Source organism: Vombatus ursinus, unplaced genomic scaffold (genome assembly GCF_900497805.2).
Source record: "Vombatus ursinus unplaced genomic scaffold, bare-nosed wombat genome assembly UNPS02010822.1, whole genome shotgun sequence".
NCBI lineage: Eukaryota > Metazoa > Chordata > Mammalia > Diprotodontia > Vombatidae > Vombatus > Vombatus ursinus.
Genome location: NW_020950600.1, coordinates 2,368,371 through 2,383,959, shown reverse-complemented (window position 1 = coordinate 2,383,959; position 15,589 = coordinate 2,368,371). Strand labels below are relative to the sequence as shown.

Below are 15,589 nucleotides of genomic sequence, written 5' to 3'. Positions count from 1 at the left end.
TGGCCAGGTGAGGTAACTGAATGTAGACACTGGCCTCTTTCCCTACTAGGATGCGGCCTGCCCCAGAATCCCCCCTGGATTCCCCCCAGGGCAGCTGCTGTTACAGGTGCTGGAGGCCCTGCTGTTCCTCCAAGGCCAGGCCCGGGCCCACGGGGGCCTCAGCTCCCACGCAGTCCAGCTGGTTCGACCCGGGTTGGCCAAAGTCAGCAACCTGGAGCACGGGCGATCCTTGCCCCGGCCCCAGTGAGTGACCCTTGAGGCCCAGCTCTGCTCTACCCTGCTCCCCAGGCCGCAGCCTCTGCCTTTATGCATCTGTCTCACTCTCCCTCCCTCTGGCTCTGCAGGCCAGAGCGAGCATATCCTTGGGGAGGCCCAAGCCCAGGGCTACCTCCACCGTCTGAGCTGTACCCCTGGCTGCCACTGGAGTTGATTCGGGGGGACCCTCCCGCCTTGACTTCTGACTTTTACAGCTTCTGCATTCTGACCCAAGAGGTCTTTACTGGTTAGTAATGCCTCCCCCCCACCCCGATTTAACCTCCTACCCCAAAACACCCTTGACCACCTTCCTGTAACAGGGTTGTGCCCCTAATTAGAGCTTTTTTCCATTCCACCCCCCCCACTCCCCCCATGCCGTAGGGAACCTTCCCTGGGCTGGGCAAGAAGGCCTGCAGGTCAAAGCAAAGCTGGAGTCTGGGGAGGCGCCAGTGCTCGATCCCCAGGTTCCCCTGACCTACCGGCCCCTGGTCAAGGCAGGACTGGGGCTGCAGCCTCGAGACAGAAAAGGCAGCCTGCAGGATACCCGATACAAGTTGAGGCTGGTGTTGGCTCAGGTACAGGCTGGGCTGGGCGATGAAACTTGGCACGGGGGCAGGCCCCAGCAGACAATGACAGGGCTGTCCAATCCGTAGGAGTCTGCACTCAAAGAAGCCTCTTTGGGCAATCTGGGCGGCCCCCTTTCAGAGCCAAAGACCCCACCACCACCACCTGGTAAGGCGGGGCAAGTGGGCAGGGAAGGTGAACGTCCTGCACACACAGAGCAGCTCTCTGAGATGGATCCCAAGGTCACTAGCACACCTAGACCTCCGTCCCCCAAGATGGCCCCAAACCTCAAACCATCTGAGGTAATGCGGGTGTTTGTGGGAGGAAGAATTGGGGGCAGCGGGGACTTGGCTGGGGCATAGAGAGAGGAGGCTCTGTGTTCCTCCAATGCCCCCTCTAGACTTTGAAGTCCCCTGAGAGCAGCGGGGCCTGGGGGAACACCTGGAGCTCCCCAGCCTTGGACTCGGGAAGCAGCCTCAGCCTGAGCTCCCAGCCTGAAGAAGCGTCACCAGCAGACCAGAGGAAGATGCCCAGTCCAGAGGTAGTGAGGGCCCCTCGGCCTCTGCTGACCTTCCCTCCTCCCATCTCCTGACTGCCTGCTAACTGCCCTGTCACTGACCCAGCCCCTTCCTCCCGTCTCACCAGGCTGAGAGGAGCAGCCTCCCTGCTGGGCCAGGTCCAGGGCTCCCTGGAGGGACTGGAGCGAAGGTTCTCAGCCAGGAACCGGGCCCTGCAAGATCCATTAGGAGATGTCCCAGAGGCATCCGCATCCCCATACACCTGCCCTCAAAGTGAGTGAGGACAAGCCCCTTCCTCCTTCCCTTCCTTTGCGGGTGAAGATACCCTCCCCAGTTGGGTTGAGGATTCCTCCCCCCTCTTCCAGTGATTGAGGACCACCCCCACCCCCATCCCCAGGTGGCCCCAGTCTTCAGGAATGCACAGACCTTATGGCCCAGGCCTGACGCCTGGACAGACAGGAGGGTCAGACCCAGGTAGGGATCTGGGGGCTGGGTGCAAGGTGTCTTTGACAAAAATGGGGCTCCTCCTCCTGCAGGGGGCTCCTGAGCCCCACACAGTCTGAAGAGCTCAGAGACATTGGATAGAAAGGAGCAAGGCCCGTTCTCAGCATTACTGCAGGGGGGTCCTCAGTTGGGCACCTCATCACAAGGAGAGCAACACAAATTGATGGACTTTGATAGGCTCTGCCCTGCCCACCCTCAGACTAAGGACCTGAGAGGCTGCCTGTCCTCCTTCTCCTTCATGTTGTCATTCAGTAGACATTTTGGGGGGCTGAGGGTCCCTGGGATTGACATGATCTAATCAGTGGGGATGGATTAAGTGCGTAAGATAGGACATAAAGACACAGGGATTCAGAAAGAGAAATGACAGGGATGGTGGAAGGCTTGAAGGGGGGTGCTGGGCTTTGAAAGGTACAACGAGGAAGAATGATTGTATTTTGATGAGGCCTAAAGGTGAGCACTGCATGGAAGTCTAGTAGTCATTAAGCACAGAATGGAGAGGGCAGCCTGCCGGGCCTCTGCTGGCCTTGGCCAGACCAGGTGGACGACAGAAGAGGAAGTCTGCTCTCTCGGGACGCCAGAGGGAGCAGAAGCTCCAAGGGGCTGACTTTCCAGGGTCCACATCCCACCCTGTAACTCAGGTCTTAGTACTTTCCTAATAATCAGCCAGTGTTGATGAAGCACCTACTGTGTGCCAGGTCCACACTTCCACCACCCTCTTTCCCACGCCAGATGTCGGTCCCTGAACTGGCTAAAGCTGGTCCCTACACCAGCCTGCAGCGGTAAGTAGCTAGTGATCCCTTCCCCCACCCAAGCATTCTCCACTTTCTGTGGGGTCCCCACCATGACCCCAGCCTCTTGTGTTCTCCCCCGCCCTAGGCTAGACCTGCTAGAAGAGATCATCACAGAGCTACAGGGTGAGGCTGGGGGGGGGAGGTAAAGGAGGACAAGGGATGGGGTGGGGGTGGGACGAGAACAAGACCGAGCTCTTCCCCCAATCAAACCCTGGTCCTTCTAGCTGGAATAAGGGTCCCTGAGGGGAATGTGGCTCAGTCATGGCCTCTCTGACTCTGTCTTTCAGGGGCCCCCAAGCCGATGAGCTGAGAGTGGATGAGGCTGAGCCCGGCCGATGCAGGCTACCTGACCCTACTCCAATAAAGCTTTCCCAGTCATACAGCTTGGATATATACCACATGACAAAATTCACAGTTCATTTTTACTTTTATTTCTGTTAATGTTAAAATTTGTTCTTAAATGTTTAGTACACAGGATGGGAGCTCAGCAGGGACACACGCACTCAGATGTGCATACTTGGGCGCGCGCGCACACACACACACACACACACACACACACTCCCCAATGCCCTTCACCTGGGCACACATTCGTAGCTGCACGTACAGGGCAATGAGAAGGGGGAGGGGAGCAGGACATGCTGGGGGATCCTGGGAGTTGGGGGGAGGTGAAGTGTTTTCATCTTCAATCTCCCCCATATTAGTGCAAGAAATCCCAGGGCAGTAGAGGTGTACAAAGTTTTTTGTGGGGAGGGCAGAGAAACTACAGTTAACAGGTTATGAGAGCACATTGGAACCAGTTTACAAAGTTAGAAACTTGAGGAATTGGGGAAAATTACAAAATGAATTGGGGCCCCAGGGCCAGTGATGGCAGAGGGTCCTCTGGGGGGACCTAGGTCATCATCAACAGGCACAGCCAGCTAGGGCTCCAAGGATTCCCATTCACCAACATAGGGAGTCATTTTACAAAAAAGGATGCTTAGGAGACGGGCTCTCCAGCCTCAGCAGTAGCTGTGCGTCTGGCCCTTAGCATGGACGGACCAGCTTGGGGGAGGCAGGTAGGAGGGTGGGGGACCAGCCCCCTCTCCATGTCCATCCCCCACGTTTCCATATTGAACCCCATGAGGACCCTCCCCGCCTCCTTTCCCATAGGCCTGGGTGGGTGTCCGGTAGAGTAGGAGGGGATCTGGAGGCCCCCAGGGTCGAGGAGGCCGGGGTCCCCAAGGTGAGCGCTGCTTGTGGGGGAGTCGAGGGACCGGGGGACCAGGGTCAGAGCGACTTCGGGGGTGGGCAGGAGGGGAGGAAGAACAAGAGGAGGAGGAGGTAGGGGAGGGTCCACCCCCACCTAGGGGCAAATTGACATAGACAGGCTCCAGATGGGCCAGGCGGCGCCGGGATTCCTGGGGATGGTAGCAGAGGCGGCTATGTTGGGAAAAAGGTTGTAACGCCGGGGCATATGGGTGAGGTGGGGGTGGGGGGTAGCAGAAGAGGAAGTCAGGGGGTCCCTGGGGTGGTGACTGTTCCCGAAGCCCATAGGAAGCATTGAGCCCCTCAGGGGCCTGGTGGAAGGAAGCCCAAGGCCTAGGCAGGCCTAGGTAGGGAGGCCCCTCACCCCCACTGATCTCATAGTATAGGTTTTCCCCCTTCTCAGGGGGCAGTGTGGGAGCACGTGAGGTCCTCCGGGTAGGGAGCTGGGGACCAGGCCGGAAGGGAGGGGTAGCCAGGGAGTGAAGAGGGGGCTTGGGGGGGCCAGAGAAGGGTGAGGGGCGCTCCTTGGGGTTGGGAGAGGTCGCAGCAGAGGAGAAAAAGGAGGCAGGCACCTGTGAAGGAGAAGGAGATCTGTGGATAGCTGCAGATTTATGGCTCGTCTGGGCTGATGGAGCCCCTCTGTTTGGGGACTTAGGTATCTAGATAACATGTGCTATCACAACTTTTATTAATGCTGTTTTGGAGCTGAAGAAATGGGTAAATCTTAATTGGGCCAAAACTCTACAAAAATAAGGGTGCCCTGGAGGAAAAGAGACAGACTTTCCTGCTGTTCTCACTGACCTGTGCAGGGCCTCTCCGTTCCCTCCGTGGGGGACCAGAAACGTGTGTGCGCAACAGGCCGCCATCACTCTGCTGCCGCTGCAAGGAGGCTCGGGAACCTGGGGCTTGGTGGCTGGAGCTCACCAAGGAGAAGAGGGGCCCAGGGCCCCCGGCCCCTGGAGCTTCCCCACCCCCCTCCAGGGACAAGGAACGTCGGAAGGGGGAGCGAGGTAGGGGTGGGACTGTGCCCCCCAGCTCCTGCTGGCGCTGCCGCTGGGCTGCCCTCTGAGCCCGCTCTGCCAAAGCCAGGGCCATCAAGCGGGCTGGATTCTTGGGAGGTGGGGGAGGGGCCCCTCCAGGGCGAAGGAGAGACAGGGGCACAGGCAGAGGTGGGGACTCAAACCCAGGCACAGGACCTGTACAAGAGAAGAGGAGGAGACAAAGGTCAGGAGATGGGGAAAGCCTCAGAATGGAGGGCTTGGTTGGGAATTTGGAAATGGAGGCTCTGTCACCTGGGACCCTGAAGGAACCCTGAGAGGAGTGAGGCTGAGCCCACATGCTGGGGGGGGGGGTACTCACTTAGTGACCCCTGTAGGTCTCTCTGGCTGGTTAAGGACAATTTACTCCGGATTTCCCTCTGGCAGCTGTCACTCAACTCAGTCTCGGCACTGCGCAGCAGCAGGGGGATGAGCTGGGGAGCAGGGGTGGCAGGCGGAGGGGATGGGGTGGCAGGGGCACCACCCCCCAGCAGCTCCAGCACAGCAGGGGGCACAGAGACAGCCACAGGCTCCGAGATATCCAGGGCCGTGGCGGGGGCAGGGCTTGCTGGGCCTCGAGGAGAACGAGTGGGGGGCGTGGCTTTATGGATGAAAGAGCCGGCAGGGGCTGGGGGGGCAGGACTGGCAGGAGGGGCAGGGTCCCCAGGGGTAGGGCTGCTACAGCGGAAAGTGAGAGGATCAAAGTCAAGGCCTCTCAGGCCCTCCAGGCATCTAGGGGGGCTAAAGTCCAAGTCGTCACCATCATCCAGCCAGGCTGAAACCCGGTGCGGGGGAGAGCCTGCCAGCTCCCCACTCCCCACAGAGGAGGTGCCGCTGGAGGAGGAAGACGACGTGCTGGACGAAAGGCTCTCACAGGAGCCTGCCAGGCCAGGAGCCACAGGGAAAGCATCACTGCTGGAGCGGGGCCGCCGCAGCTGGTGGAGCCTCTGCAGGCCTGCGGGGAGGCGGGAGGCCCAGCTAGAGGCGTGTCTCTACAGAGATGACTGCCGTCCTCTATCTGGCCCCAGCCTCTGCCTGTTGGCATCCTTCCCCAAACTCGCCCCTCCTTCCCAGCTTCTCAGGCCATTCCCTGAGGTGGCAGGAGCACTGTTATCTACGCCCTGTCCCTAAGTCACCTGTCCCCTCGCGGCCCACCGGATGGGGCTCCCCCTTCTTGGAGCCAGCATTCAGAAATCCGCCCAAATGCTCTTCAGAAGACAGAGCTGGCTCTCTTCACGCCCAAAGACCCCAGCAGCAGCTCGCTGTTGGCTCACAGGCCCCGAGCTGGACGGGACCTTGGAGGTTCCCCCGGCCAATCCCTTGGCCTAGAGAGGGGAAGGGCCTGTCTCCTGGTGCCCATCCCTCATCTCCAGCTCTGCTGCCTCATCTGTAAAGGCTCCCTTGCTACTGGTCCTGCCTGAATGAAGCTTTCCTCCCTAATTCTCCAAGAGCACGCTGGCTTCTTTTCTCCTTTGCCTCGTCATACCATCTGTGCCCCTGCCAGCTCTCTGTACCCACCCATGCCTACTCCTGACTGCCAGCAGAGTGGGAGCTACTTGCAGTAGGTGTCCCCGGGGCCCAGCACACTTAAAATCAATGCTCAATGGAATAAAACCGACTCATTCAGTGTTCAGAGAGACCTCAGAGACAGGGAAACTGAGCCCCAACGAGGGAAAGGGATTTGCCTCTAGAGTTAAGGCTGGAAGCCAGAACAGAGCTGTCACCGCTACTCCCACCCACCTTCCTAGACAGTCAGGCTACTGCTCAGCTGAAAAGCCAAGCATGGCTCCCCATGGCCTAGAAGAAGGGCTCACTCACACTGGCATTCAAGGCCCTTCACAATCTGGCTCCAAGCTCTTTTTCCAGTTTCACCTCCTCATCCTCCCCTTTAGGGATGTTCTGCCCCAGCCCAACCAGGTTCCTCCTGTCTCCTGCTCCTCTGCTCCTGCCCTCGCCACACGCCCCTGCTGTCCTGTAGGTCTGCAATCTGCCCTCTCCCCGTTGAATTTCTATCCACATCTCAAGACAATTCCCTTTCCTCTCCTCTGGGGTGTCCATGGGGAGGCAGCCTGAGGCAGTGGAAAGAGGCAGATTTGGAGTCCAAGACCCTGGCTTTCAATGCCAGCTCTCCCTCTAATACCCGGGTGACTTGGATAAATCCCATAACCTCTTGGGGCCTCAGGGCAGTGGCCTAGATGACCCCTGGGGTTCCTTCCAGCTCTGATGGTCCTTTTCTGAGGCCCTATTGGACGCAACCTCCCCCGACCCAACCTTGGACTGCATGGAGCACCATGTGTGACACATTATTCTGTGTACCACATATCTACTCTGCCTGATGGGGAGCCCCTGGAGGGCACAGAGTGGGTAGCTCTAAGCAGAAGGTTCTGCTCACAGGAGACACAATAAACACTTGCTGAGCCCAATCTCCCTCTGTCCCCACCTCCCCCCGACTGTGATTCCCACGGAGGCCCCAGGAACCGGCCACCCCTGGCTGGGTCCTCACCGGCTCCGCTGGCCTGGGATGACAAGGACTCCTCGCTCTTGGCTGAGCGTAGAGGGGCCGTTTCCACTGGGCCACCTGGGTTTCCAGAAGAGACAGGAGGAGCAGTTAGTGGGAAGGCTGCACCCCACCCTGTCTGCCTGCCCTGCCGCCTTGGGCCCGGGAGCCTGCTCACCTGGGGGCGGCTGGGACCCTTGACCAGCCCCACGCCAGGGCAAAGGCTTCTTTCGGACCGAGGAGGGGCCTCTGCCCAGGGCAAAGAAGGTCTTCCAGCTGCTGCCACCTGGTTTCCTGCGCTTCTCTCCAATGACCCCCTTCCTCCTATACAGGACAAGAGAGTGAGATGGGACACTCTCCGGGTCAGGGCCTTTCTCCCCACTCTCCCCGATCCCTAGTGTTACTCACTGGTCTTCAGGTGAAGCAGAAGCCTTGGCCCCCTGTCCAGACAGCCGACCCTGTGACCGAGCCTGAGCCTCCTCTAGGGAGAGGAGGCGAGTGGAGGGTCCGCTGCCCACAAGGGACTTGGGCCTGGAGAGGAGACAGCGACCTGGGAGAGTGATGGTGGAAAAGTCTGTCAGCCCATAGAGCCATCCCATCTACCCTGCAGGCAAAGCCAAGCACAGCCCCCACCTCCCCTGAGAGCCCTGGCAGGCCAAGCCCCCGGCCAGGGATCAGCAAGGCAGGGACCCTGGGATGGAGGTGGGGGTGGGGAGTGGGGGGTGGGGCCAGGGCAACTTGGGTCCTGGGAGGGAAGGGAAGGGGAGGGGAGGGGAGGGGAGGAGGAGGCAGGAATGAGCTGATGAGGCAGAGGCGGCAGCAGCTGCAGGAGGAAAGCCGTCTGTTACCTCAGGAGGGCCCGGCCGATGATCCGTGTCTCGCAGGGGTCCAGGGTTTGTGGGGCAGGGGTGGGAATGAGAGAAGGGGATGTGGCAGGGGTTTCTCGGGAAAAGGTGATCTCTAAAATGGGGGGGGGGGGGGGGGGGGCTCAAGAGTTAAGGGAACTGGGAATATCCAGTAACGTGCCATCAGACCTATCAACACCCCGCCCAGCTTCCACTAGTCCCAAGGGGCCCCTGAGGCAGCTAAGTGAGGGTGGTGGAGATGCAGCATCCTGGACCAGTGGGAGATCCTGAGTCGAGGAGCTGAAATGAGAAGGAGGCCGGGGGAGGGGGCAGGGTTCTCGGAGTCCCAGAGAGGCTCAGGGAAGTAATGGTGGGGCTCCACCCTCCCCCAGCCCATGGCTAGCTTTCCCAGCCCCAAGGAGAGTGAGCTTCCAACCATCTCCAAGAGGATCGGGCCACACGCACTGGGAGCGGGCGTACCTGCAGGATCTAGGCCTGCTGAGGCGAACGTGTCACTGAATAAAACATCCACGTGGCTGAGAAGAAACTCCACGACAACAGACTGCACTCGAACCTCGCGGAAGGCAGCAGCCCCACCAAGCCCGACTGACTCCAGCTCCATTGACCTGCAGGCAGCCAGAATGCGGGGCTCAGGAGGTCCCCAAAGATCTGGGAGCACCCCCGAGACCAGGACCGTTTAATTCAATTCAGTATTAATTATACGCCTGCTAAGATTAAGGCACTATGCAAAGGGCTAATGGTACAAAGAAACCACACTGTGCCTTGCCTCCATACAGGGAGCAGGCTGGCTGCTCCCTCCCTAACTCACCGAAGCAGGTTGGGAGCCCACACAATGGCCAGGTTTCGGGCATGCATGCTGGTGTTGGCGCTGTGCTGGGCCATCCGAGAGAGGTGCCGAAGCAGGTACTCCAGAGTCCTGGTGCAGGGCAGGGAGGGGCAAGGCTCACTCACTGAGCGCCTCTGAAACAGGGACCCCTCCCTCAGGGGCCCAGCCCGACCTCTTTCCGTCCCCCACTCCCTACTTATACCGGTAATGAGGCGGGGGCAATTGCTGGATGACATCGTGAACACGAACCAGCCGCTCCTCCTCCGCAGGTGCAGACATGGCCTCCTGGGGGAACAAGGTGAAGGAGCGGGGTGTGCGCAGGCTGGGGCTGAGCCTCACGCCGGGGCCCCCTGCGTGGCCCCCTTCAGACTTACACTGAATTTTCCATAGAGCTGGTAGGTGAGCAGGGGGTTAGGCAGCTCTCGAAAGTAGAGTTTGCAAAGGGAAGAGACGCTGTGGATGTCCTGGAGGAAGGCCGGTCCGCTCAGTTCCGGGATCCGCTCGCTGTCAAACTCATGCCTGAGACCCCACAAGGGTGGAAAAGCTGTCAGAGCTCCCACAGCCTCTTCTCCTTTCAGGGCCCGCCTTCCTGTGCTCTCCTCCCAAACCCAGCACCCTGCAGGCCACCCTCCCTCCCTCCCTGGCCTCTGGCCTCCCTACCTCAGTTTCTGGATGTTGGAAGAAACACCCGAGAGGCGGTAGATGCCATCTACAACACCATGGGCCTCGATGAACTCTGAGCAACAGCGCAGGACTTGGGGAACTAGAAAGGATGATGGGGTCAGGGCAGAAGGGGCTGTGATCAGGGGAGGGGGATGAGAATTATAAAAGGGGTGGGGGAAGAACAGAGCCAAATACACAGGGATGTCCCATAGGGGATAAGAGAGCGGGGGTCTCCAGGAGGGTTGCATTTTCACTTGTAACTGATTGACTGTGAGACACTTCGTCTGGACACAGCATGGCCTAACAGAGTATGCAGGATTTGGAATTAGATGAGACCTGTATGTGAATCCTACCTTCGGCCCTTACTAGTGACCATGAAGGAAATCACTTAATGTTGCTGAGTCTCAGTTTTCTCCTCTGTAAAATGGGGGTAATACCTGTAGTACTTACTTCCTAGGATTGTTGAGAACATCAAATAAGATACAATCTTTATATTTTTTATTTTATGTATTTTTTTCTTTTTAGGCAATTGGGGTTAAGTGACTTGCCCAGGGTCACACAGCTAGTAAGTGTCAAGTGTTTGATCTGAGGCCAGATTTGAACTCAGGTCCTCCTGACTTCAGGGCCAGTGCTCTATCCGCTGTACCACCTAGCTGCCTCTAATAAGATACAGTCTTAAACAACTATGTAAATGCCAGCTATTATAATTGTACCAACAGGGAGAGACTACAGTAACCCCTTTTAGAGGGCTGGGAGGCTAGGGAGTGGCCAACCAAGGTTAGGCCTGGGCCAGGACCTCACCATCTTGGCCAGAGTTGCTGAGATGCTCCCCGAGGTCACAGCCAAAGACACGTTGCCGAAGGATGCCCCGCTGCCGTAGTCGCTGACGAGATGGGCGGGAGCGAATGAAAGAACGGAGGAGGCCTGCAAGCTTTCCTCGGGGCCGGGGCACTGCTCAGCGGTAGTGGTGGTGGGAGAGAAAGAGAGTACTCAATGGAAGGGAGAGGCACAGAGGGGAGGGGGTGGGCTGGGACAGGGCCCAGGGGATGACAGCCTCAGTTCTGTTACCTGACGTGAGAGAGGGAGGGCCCTCCCTTAGGGGAGCTGGGATGCTGGATGTGGGGCCATCAGGATCTGTGGGGGGAAACCAGCATGGATGGCTTGAGGTCCCTTCCCCCCTCCCCCACCCTCTCCCCTGGCACTGCCCACTAGCTGTTACCAGCTTTGACCCCCAGGCCTGGTCGTTCGGTGAACAGCTCCACACACTCGCTAGGGAAGAAACCAACCTAAGGAGAAGGGTCAAAAGCCAAAGGTCAGACGGCCCGACATCCTTCAAGGTTCTCACCCCCTTAGGTTCTCACCTGCCCCCTTTCTACCTGGAATCCATGTTTCCCACGCCACCAGCTTCGGTCCTCTGTGGGTGGCATGTCAATCACAGAGACAATGTCACCAACCTGAGAATGGGGAGCAAGTGGGAGTCAGAGGAGGGTCAATATCCAAAACAAGCCTTGCAGCCCCTTCCCCTGAAACATTACCTCAAAGGACAGTTCATCGGGGGCCTGTGCCGTGTACCGTTTGACCACGTGCGCTGCGGCCACTGCAGGAATGTTCAGGGAGGCCTCCTCGCTGAGTAGCAGCCGTCGGCCGTGGTTATCCAGCTGGCGGCGGGGCAGAGGGAGACGAAGGTGGTGGCCCTCCTTGAAGGCACACTCCCATCCTCCCACTCACAAGGATTTTCCCATTACATGCTTTCCCCAGACATTTCCCAAGCCCTTCTGATATGCATGTGCCTCCCTGCCCCGAAGCCCATACTCTTCACCACAGCTCACGTTCTCTTCAGGACGCAGTGACACAGAGAGAGCCATAACCCAGCTCTTTCTGCTAAGTGACTCTTCCCTTACTTGCCCACAGCTGTCTTTCATGCATCCTACCCTTGATCCAGCCCTTCAACTTAAAACACTTAGCCTGGCTCGCTTCCTACACCCTGGTCTATTTCCTTCCCTCCCTCATACTCTCTCTCTCCTCTCTTTCTTTCTCTCCTCTCTCTCTCTATCTCTCCCTCTCTTACTCTTGTTCTTTTGAGAACACATACACACACACACACACACACACACACACACACACACACACAGACACACACACACACACACACACACACACACACACACACACACACACACAACTCCTACTTCCATCCAGGTAAGCACGGGGCCACAGTTGAGGTTACTGTCCACCAGTCCAGAGAGGGTTTCAAGATACTGTAGGAGCAGTGGCACTAGCAGCTGGATGGGGAAGAAAGCGGGGTAGGGATTAGGTGGAACCAAGCAGCTTCCCTTCCCTCCATCCCTTACTGTTGAAATGCCGCTTGTTCCCAGTTTTGAAGTGTAGGGAGCAAGGCAGAGGGTGGGGCTCTACCCGGTTCCGGGAGCCCTCTGGAGCTGGGGGCAGTTCTGGAAGGCGAGAGAACCGACGGTCAAAGATGCAGCGATGAAGATGGCTATCCAGGGAGCGGAAATCCTCATAGCTTCGGAGAACAGGCCAGGACCGGCCCTGTGGGAAACAGGGAGTCAAGCAGGGTAAAAGTGACTGATTGTACTCATAACTTCAGGCTGGGGAAGGTTCATGGGTCAATCTGGGACAAACTGGGAGCGAGGCTAGGCTAACACTGATCAGTCAGTGTAGAGCTGAGAGGCAAAATGCAGAATCAAGGGTCTCACCTGACAGGTCACCTGGACCCCAAACACCAGCTCATTATCGCTAGGGAGATTGGAGCCTTCACGATCTGGAGAGAGCAGCAGCTGAAAGGGAAAAATCAAGGATCCAAGGCCCAGGTTCTGGCACTAAACCCAACCACATAACACGCAACAGGAGAGAGAGCAGGCAAATGGAAAGGGGGCTGCTCTGGGGGGCAGTGGTCATCTCAGGGCTCTCATGCTGCCATGCCCAGATGGGGGACCCCAAGTACCTGAATGTGGCCAAAATCGACATTCTCATAGTGGAAATGGGCACAGTCAGCCAGCCGGGGAAAAGGACCACGAGGGGCGGAGATCCTAGGGATGTAAGTCACAGGTCACCCTGAGCACCTTGGTCCAGTCCCCTAAGCTGAACTTAGAACTGGGGTCCCCTAGAATTGGGGAGACCTGGCCAAGCTCAAGATATGACCTCACCTCCTACAATCCCAAGCAGCACCCATCTCTTCCTACCTCTTGCCAGGTTTCCCCTTCACGTTAGAGCCCCCTGAAGGAGGTAGGGGCTGTACGGGCCCCTCTCCTGGACCATCCAGGTTATCTGTGCTTCTGGCCTGTGGGAAAAGAAAGGTGCCTGAGGAATGCCTGGCCCCTAGCTAGAACCTAGAGTTACAAAAGAAGCCCGGATGCTATTTCTTCAACAGCAGAGTCAGAGAAGAAGACAAGGTAGTGTGGCTGGCACAGGACTAAAAAAAGAAGTCCAATAGGACTCTTGAGTGCAAGCAAAGGCAGGGCCAGAACATTCCAGACACCGTGAAGGTAGCACCTATCGTCTGTGATGAGATGTCAAGAAGTGCATAGAAGAGAAGGTGTGTATGTACGTGTGTGTGTGTGTGTGTGTGTGTGTGTGTGTGTGTGTGGTGGGGAATCTTTGGATGGAGAGAGTGGGGGAGAGGAGGCCATAGATACAACAATAATAGTAACTATATAGCACTACTCTGCCAGGTATTGTCCTAATGCTTTACAATATTATCTTAACTGATCTTCACATCAACCCTGGGAAGTACGTGCTATTATTATCCCTATTTTACAGATGAGGAAACTGAGGCAGACAGAGAAGAAGTGTCTTGCCCGGGGTCACCCAGGTAGTGGGTATCTGAGGCAGGATTCAAACTCAAGTATTCCTGACTCCAGGCCCAGCTCTCTATCCATTGCACCATCAGCTGCTCCAAGAGTCCCCTAACATGGGATAGGAAGAAAGGATGCAGAAGGGGTATAGGGAATGAGGCATTCTGTGGAGACAGGCAAATCAGGAAGACGCTGTAGTCAGAGCGAGGATGGGACACTGTTCCGATAGACCAAGAAAGAAATGAGGGCCAGTGAGGAGAGGGGAAGGGTGAAAGAAGACCCCCATCTGGCAGAAATGATTGGCTGAACCAAATGGGGCTGGGACAGGTTGGTCACAGGCCCGGGTAAAGCAGCAGGGGGAAAGCTGTGATGGGGGCAGGGCAGACACGAAGAATGCCCAGGCTGGAGGCAAAGGATGGGATCAAGGCAGAAGGGGGTCAGAGTAGCCAGCAAGGGCTGGGAGCAGACGAGCGGGTAGCTGGGGAGGTCGGAGGAATGGACCAAGTGGGCGAGGGCTAAGTCGGGATGAGAAAAGCTATGGCTCTGCAACAGAGAGAATGAAGGGGCTGGGCCAGGGACAAAAGGAGCCCTCGGGTGGCCTGAGGTGACTAGGAGTCATCAGGCTGAAGGGAGAGGTCAGGGTGGGATGAAGGACGGGACCAGGCTGAGGAGGGGTCACGGAGGATGGAGCAGAGTGAGGGGAAGGCAGATAAGGGGGAAGATGTGGCCAAGGCCAAGGAGGTCAGGCAGGGCTGAAGTAGAAGACATATCGGGTTTAGAGGAGGATAGAATCAGGCTGACCAGACAGAAGAAGGCTGGGCTGAGGGGAGGACAGAGCCCAGTGAGGGGTAGGATGGAGAGACCTGCTGAGAGGGAGGACAGAGACCCCGGGAGGGGAGGACAGAGATCCCAGGAGGGGAAGATGGAGACCCCGGAAGAGGAGGACGGAGATCCCAGGAGGGGTAGGACGGAGACCCCGGGAGGGGAGGATGGAGACCCCGGGAGGGGAGGACAGAGATCCCAGGAGGGGAGGATGGAGACCCCGAGGGGGAGGACGGAGATCCCCGGGAGGGGAGGATGGAGGACTCACTGAGAGGAGGATAAAGACCCCGGGAGGGGAGGACGCGGACCCCCGGAAGGGGAGGACGGAGGCCCCGGCAGCAGGGCCCCGCCCCGCCCCCGTTGCCCCACCACCCAGGCGGACAGGACACCGCCCCCGTCCCGCTCACCACCATGGCCAGTTGCGCCGCCGTCACCCTGTTACCCCGGGCGGGCGAGGGTCCCAGGCCGCACTCCTCCTCCTCCTCTTCTTCCTCTTCCTCCTCCTCCTCAGGCCAGGGCCTCCTCCTCCGCAGCCTCCGCCTCCGCTGCCGCCATGGCGACACAATGGGGAGAGGGGCGCGCGGGGCGAGGCCACGCCCCTAACGGCCCCAACGGCCGGGCGCGCGCAGGGGGCGGGAACTGGGAGGGCGCCGGCCAGCCAAAGAGGAGGGCAAGCCCCACCCCCGCCCCGCCGGCTCTTCATTGGTCACGGGCCTGCTGGGCCCCGCCCCACGAGGCCCGCCCCCGGGAGCTGTCCGGACGGCTGTCAAACAAAGCGGCTCTTGTCGGGAGGCTGTGCAGCTAAACCCCGAGGGGAGGGGAGGGGGGCCCCGGGGTGCTCCCGGCCTCCCGGAGGGGCAGCGCGGTGCCAAGGCGGGGCGCACGTCACCGGAGTCCGAGCACCTGGCTCTGAACTGAAGCCGGGTCATTGACCACTTCTGGGCCCTGGCCAGTTCCCTGAACCTCCCTGGGACTCAGTTTCCCCATCTGTACAATAAGGAAGCTGCCTTCCGAGGCCCCGCACAGCTCCAGAACAAGGCCCGCTGTTTGGGTCCACAAAAGGGCCCCTCTCTCCTTCCTGAATCCGACCTACCCCCCTACACACGTGGCCTCACTTCTCAAATGTCCCCAAACCTTCTTCCCACTCTCTCATCCTTTTTAAGATTCTGGCCCCTCTGACCTCAGC

General features: G+C 58.5%; 2 protein-coding genes across 2 annotated transcripts in view; one reads left to right on the top strand and one right to left on the bottom strand.

The window, feature by feature from the left end:
• The window catches only part of LOC114038262 (inactive serine/threonine-protein kinase TEX14-like), a 6,372-nt gene extending 3,347 nt beyond the window's left edge, over positions 1-3,025 (top strand). The window contains exons 9-17 of the mRNA XM_027855498.1: positions 50-243; positions 345-502; positions 637-830; positions 909-1,121; positions 1,220-1,360; positions 1,465-1,610; positions 2,537-2,620; positions 2,718-2,755; positions 2,920-3,025. Coding sequence (XP_027711299.1) covers positions 50-243; positions 345-502; positions 637-830; positions 909-1,121; positions 1,220-1,360; positions 1,465-1,610; positions 2,537-2,620; positions 2,718-2,755; positions 2,920-2,942 — 1,191 coding nt within the window. The 3' untranslated portion in view covers positions 2,943-3,025. The remainder of the gene's footprint in view (positions 1-49; positions 244-344; positions 503-636; positions 831-908; positions 1,122-1,219; positions 1,361-1,464; positions 1,611-2,536; positions 2,621-2,717; positions 2,756-2,919) is intronic.
• A 15-nt stretch (positions 3,026-3,040) lies between these two features.
• Positions 3,041-14,889, bottom strand: ARHGAP33 (Rho GTPase activating protein 33). Its single transcript, XM_027855499.1, has 22 exons — positions 14,811-14,889; positions 12,970-13,067; positions 12,732-12,816; positions 12,484-12,564; positions 12,182-12,316; positions 11,956-12,048; positions 11,302-11,424; positions 11,143-11,220; positions 10,986-11,052; positions 10,835-10,900; positions 10,568-10,717; positions 9,764-9,866; positions 9,478-9,622; positions 9,306-9,388; positions 9,086-9,193; positions 8,737-8,882; positions 7,820-7,961; positions 7,590-7,735; positions 7,418-7,492; positions 5,237-5,869; positions 4,679-5,073; positions 3,041-4,449 (listed from the first exon to the last, which is right to left on the bottom strand). The coding sequence occupies exons 1-22, from the start codon at positions 14,814-14,816 to the stop codon at positions 3,631-3,633; spliced, it is 3,777 nt and encodes a 1,258-aa protein (XP_027711300.1). The 5' UTR covers positions 14,817-14,889; the 3' UTR covers positions 3,041-3,630.
• Positions 14,890-15,589: the final 700 nt, after the last annotated feature.

What these genes read in the sequence shown, in the direction of transcription:
- ARHGAP33 (XM_027855499.1), bottom strand. An exon ending in AGGCCTGGGGGTCAAAGCTG is followed by an intron (nt 10,901 to 10,985) that starts GTAACAGCTAGT and finishes TTCCCCCCACAG; the next exon opens with ATCCTGATGGCCCCACATCC. An exon ending in CCCTCCCTCTCTCACGTCAG is followed by an intron (nt 10,718 to 10,834) that starts GTAACAGAACTG and finishes ACCGCTGAGCAG; the next exon opens with TGCCCCGGCCCCGAGGAAAG.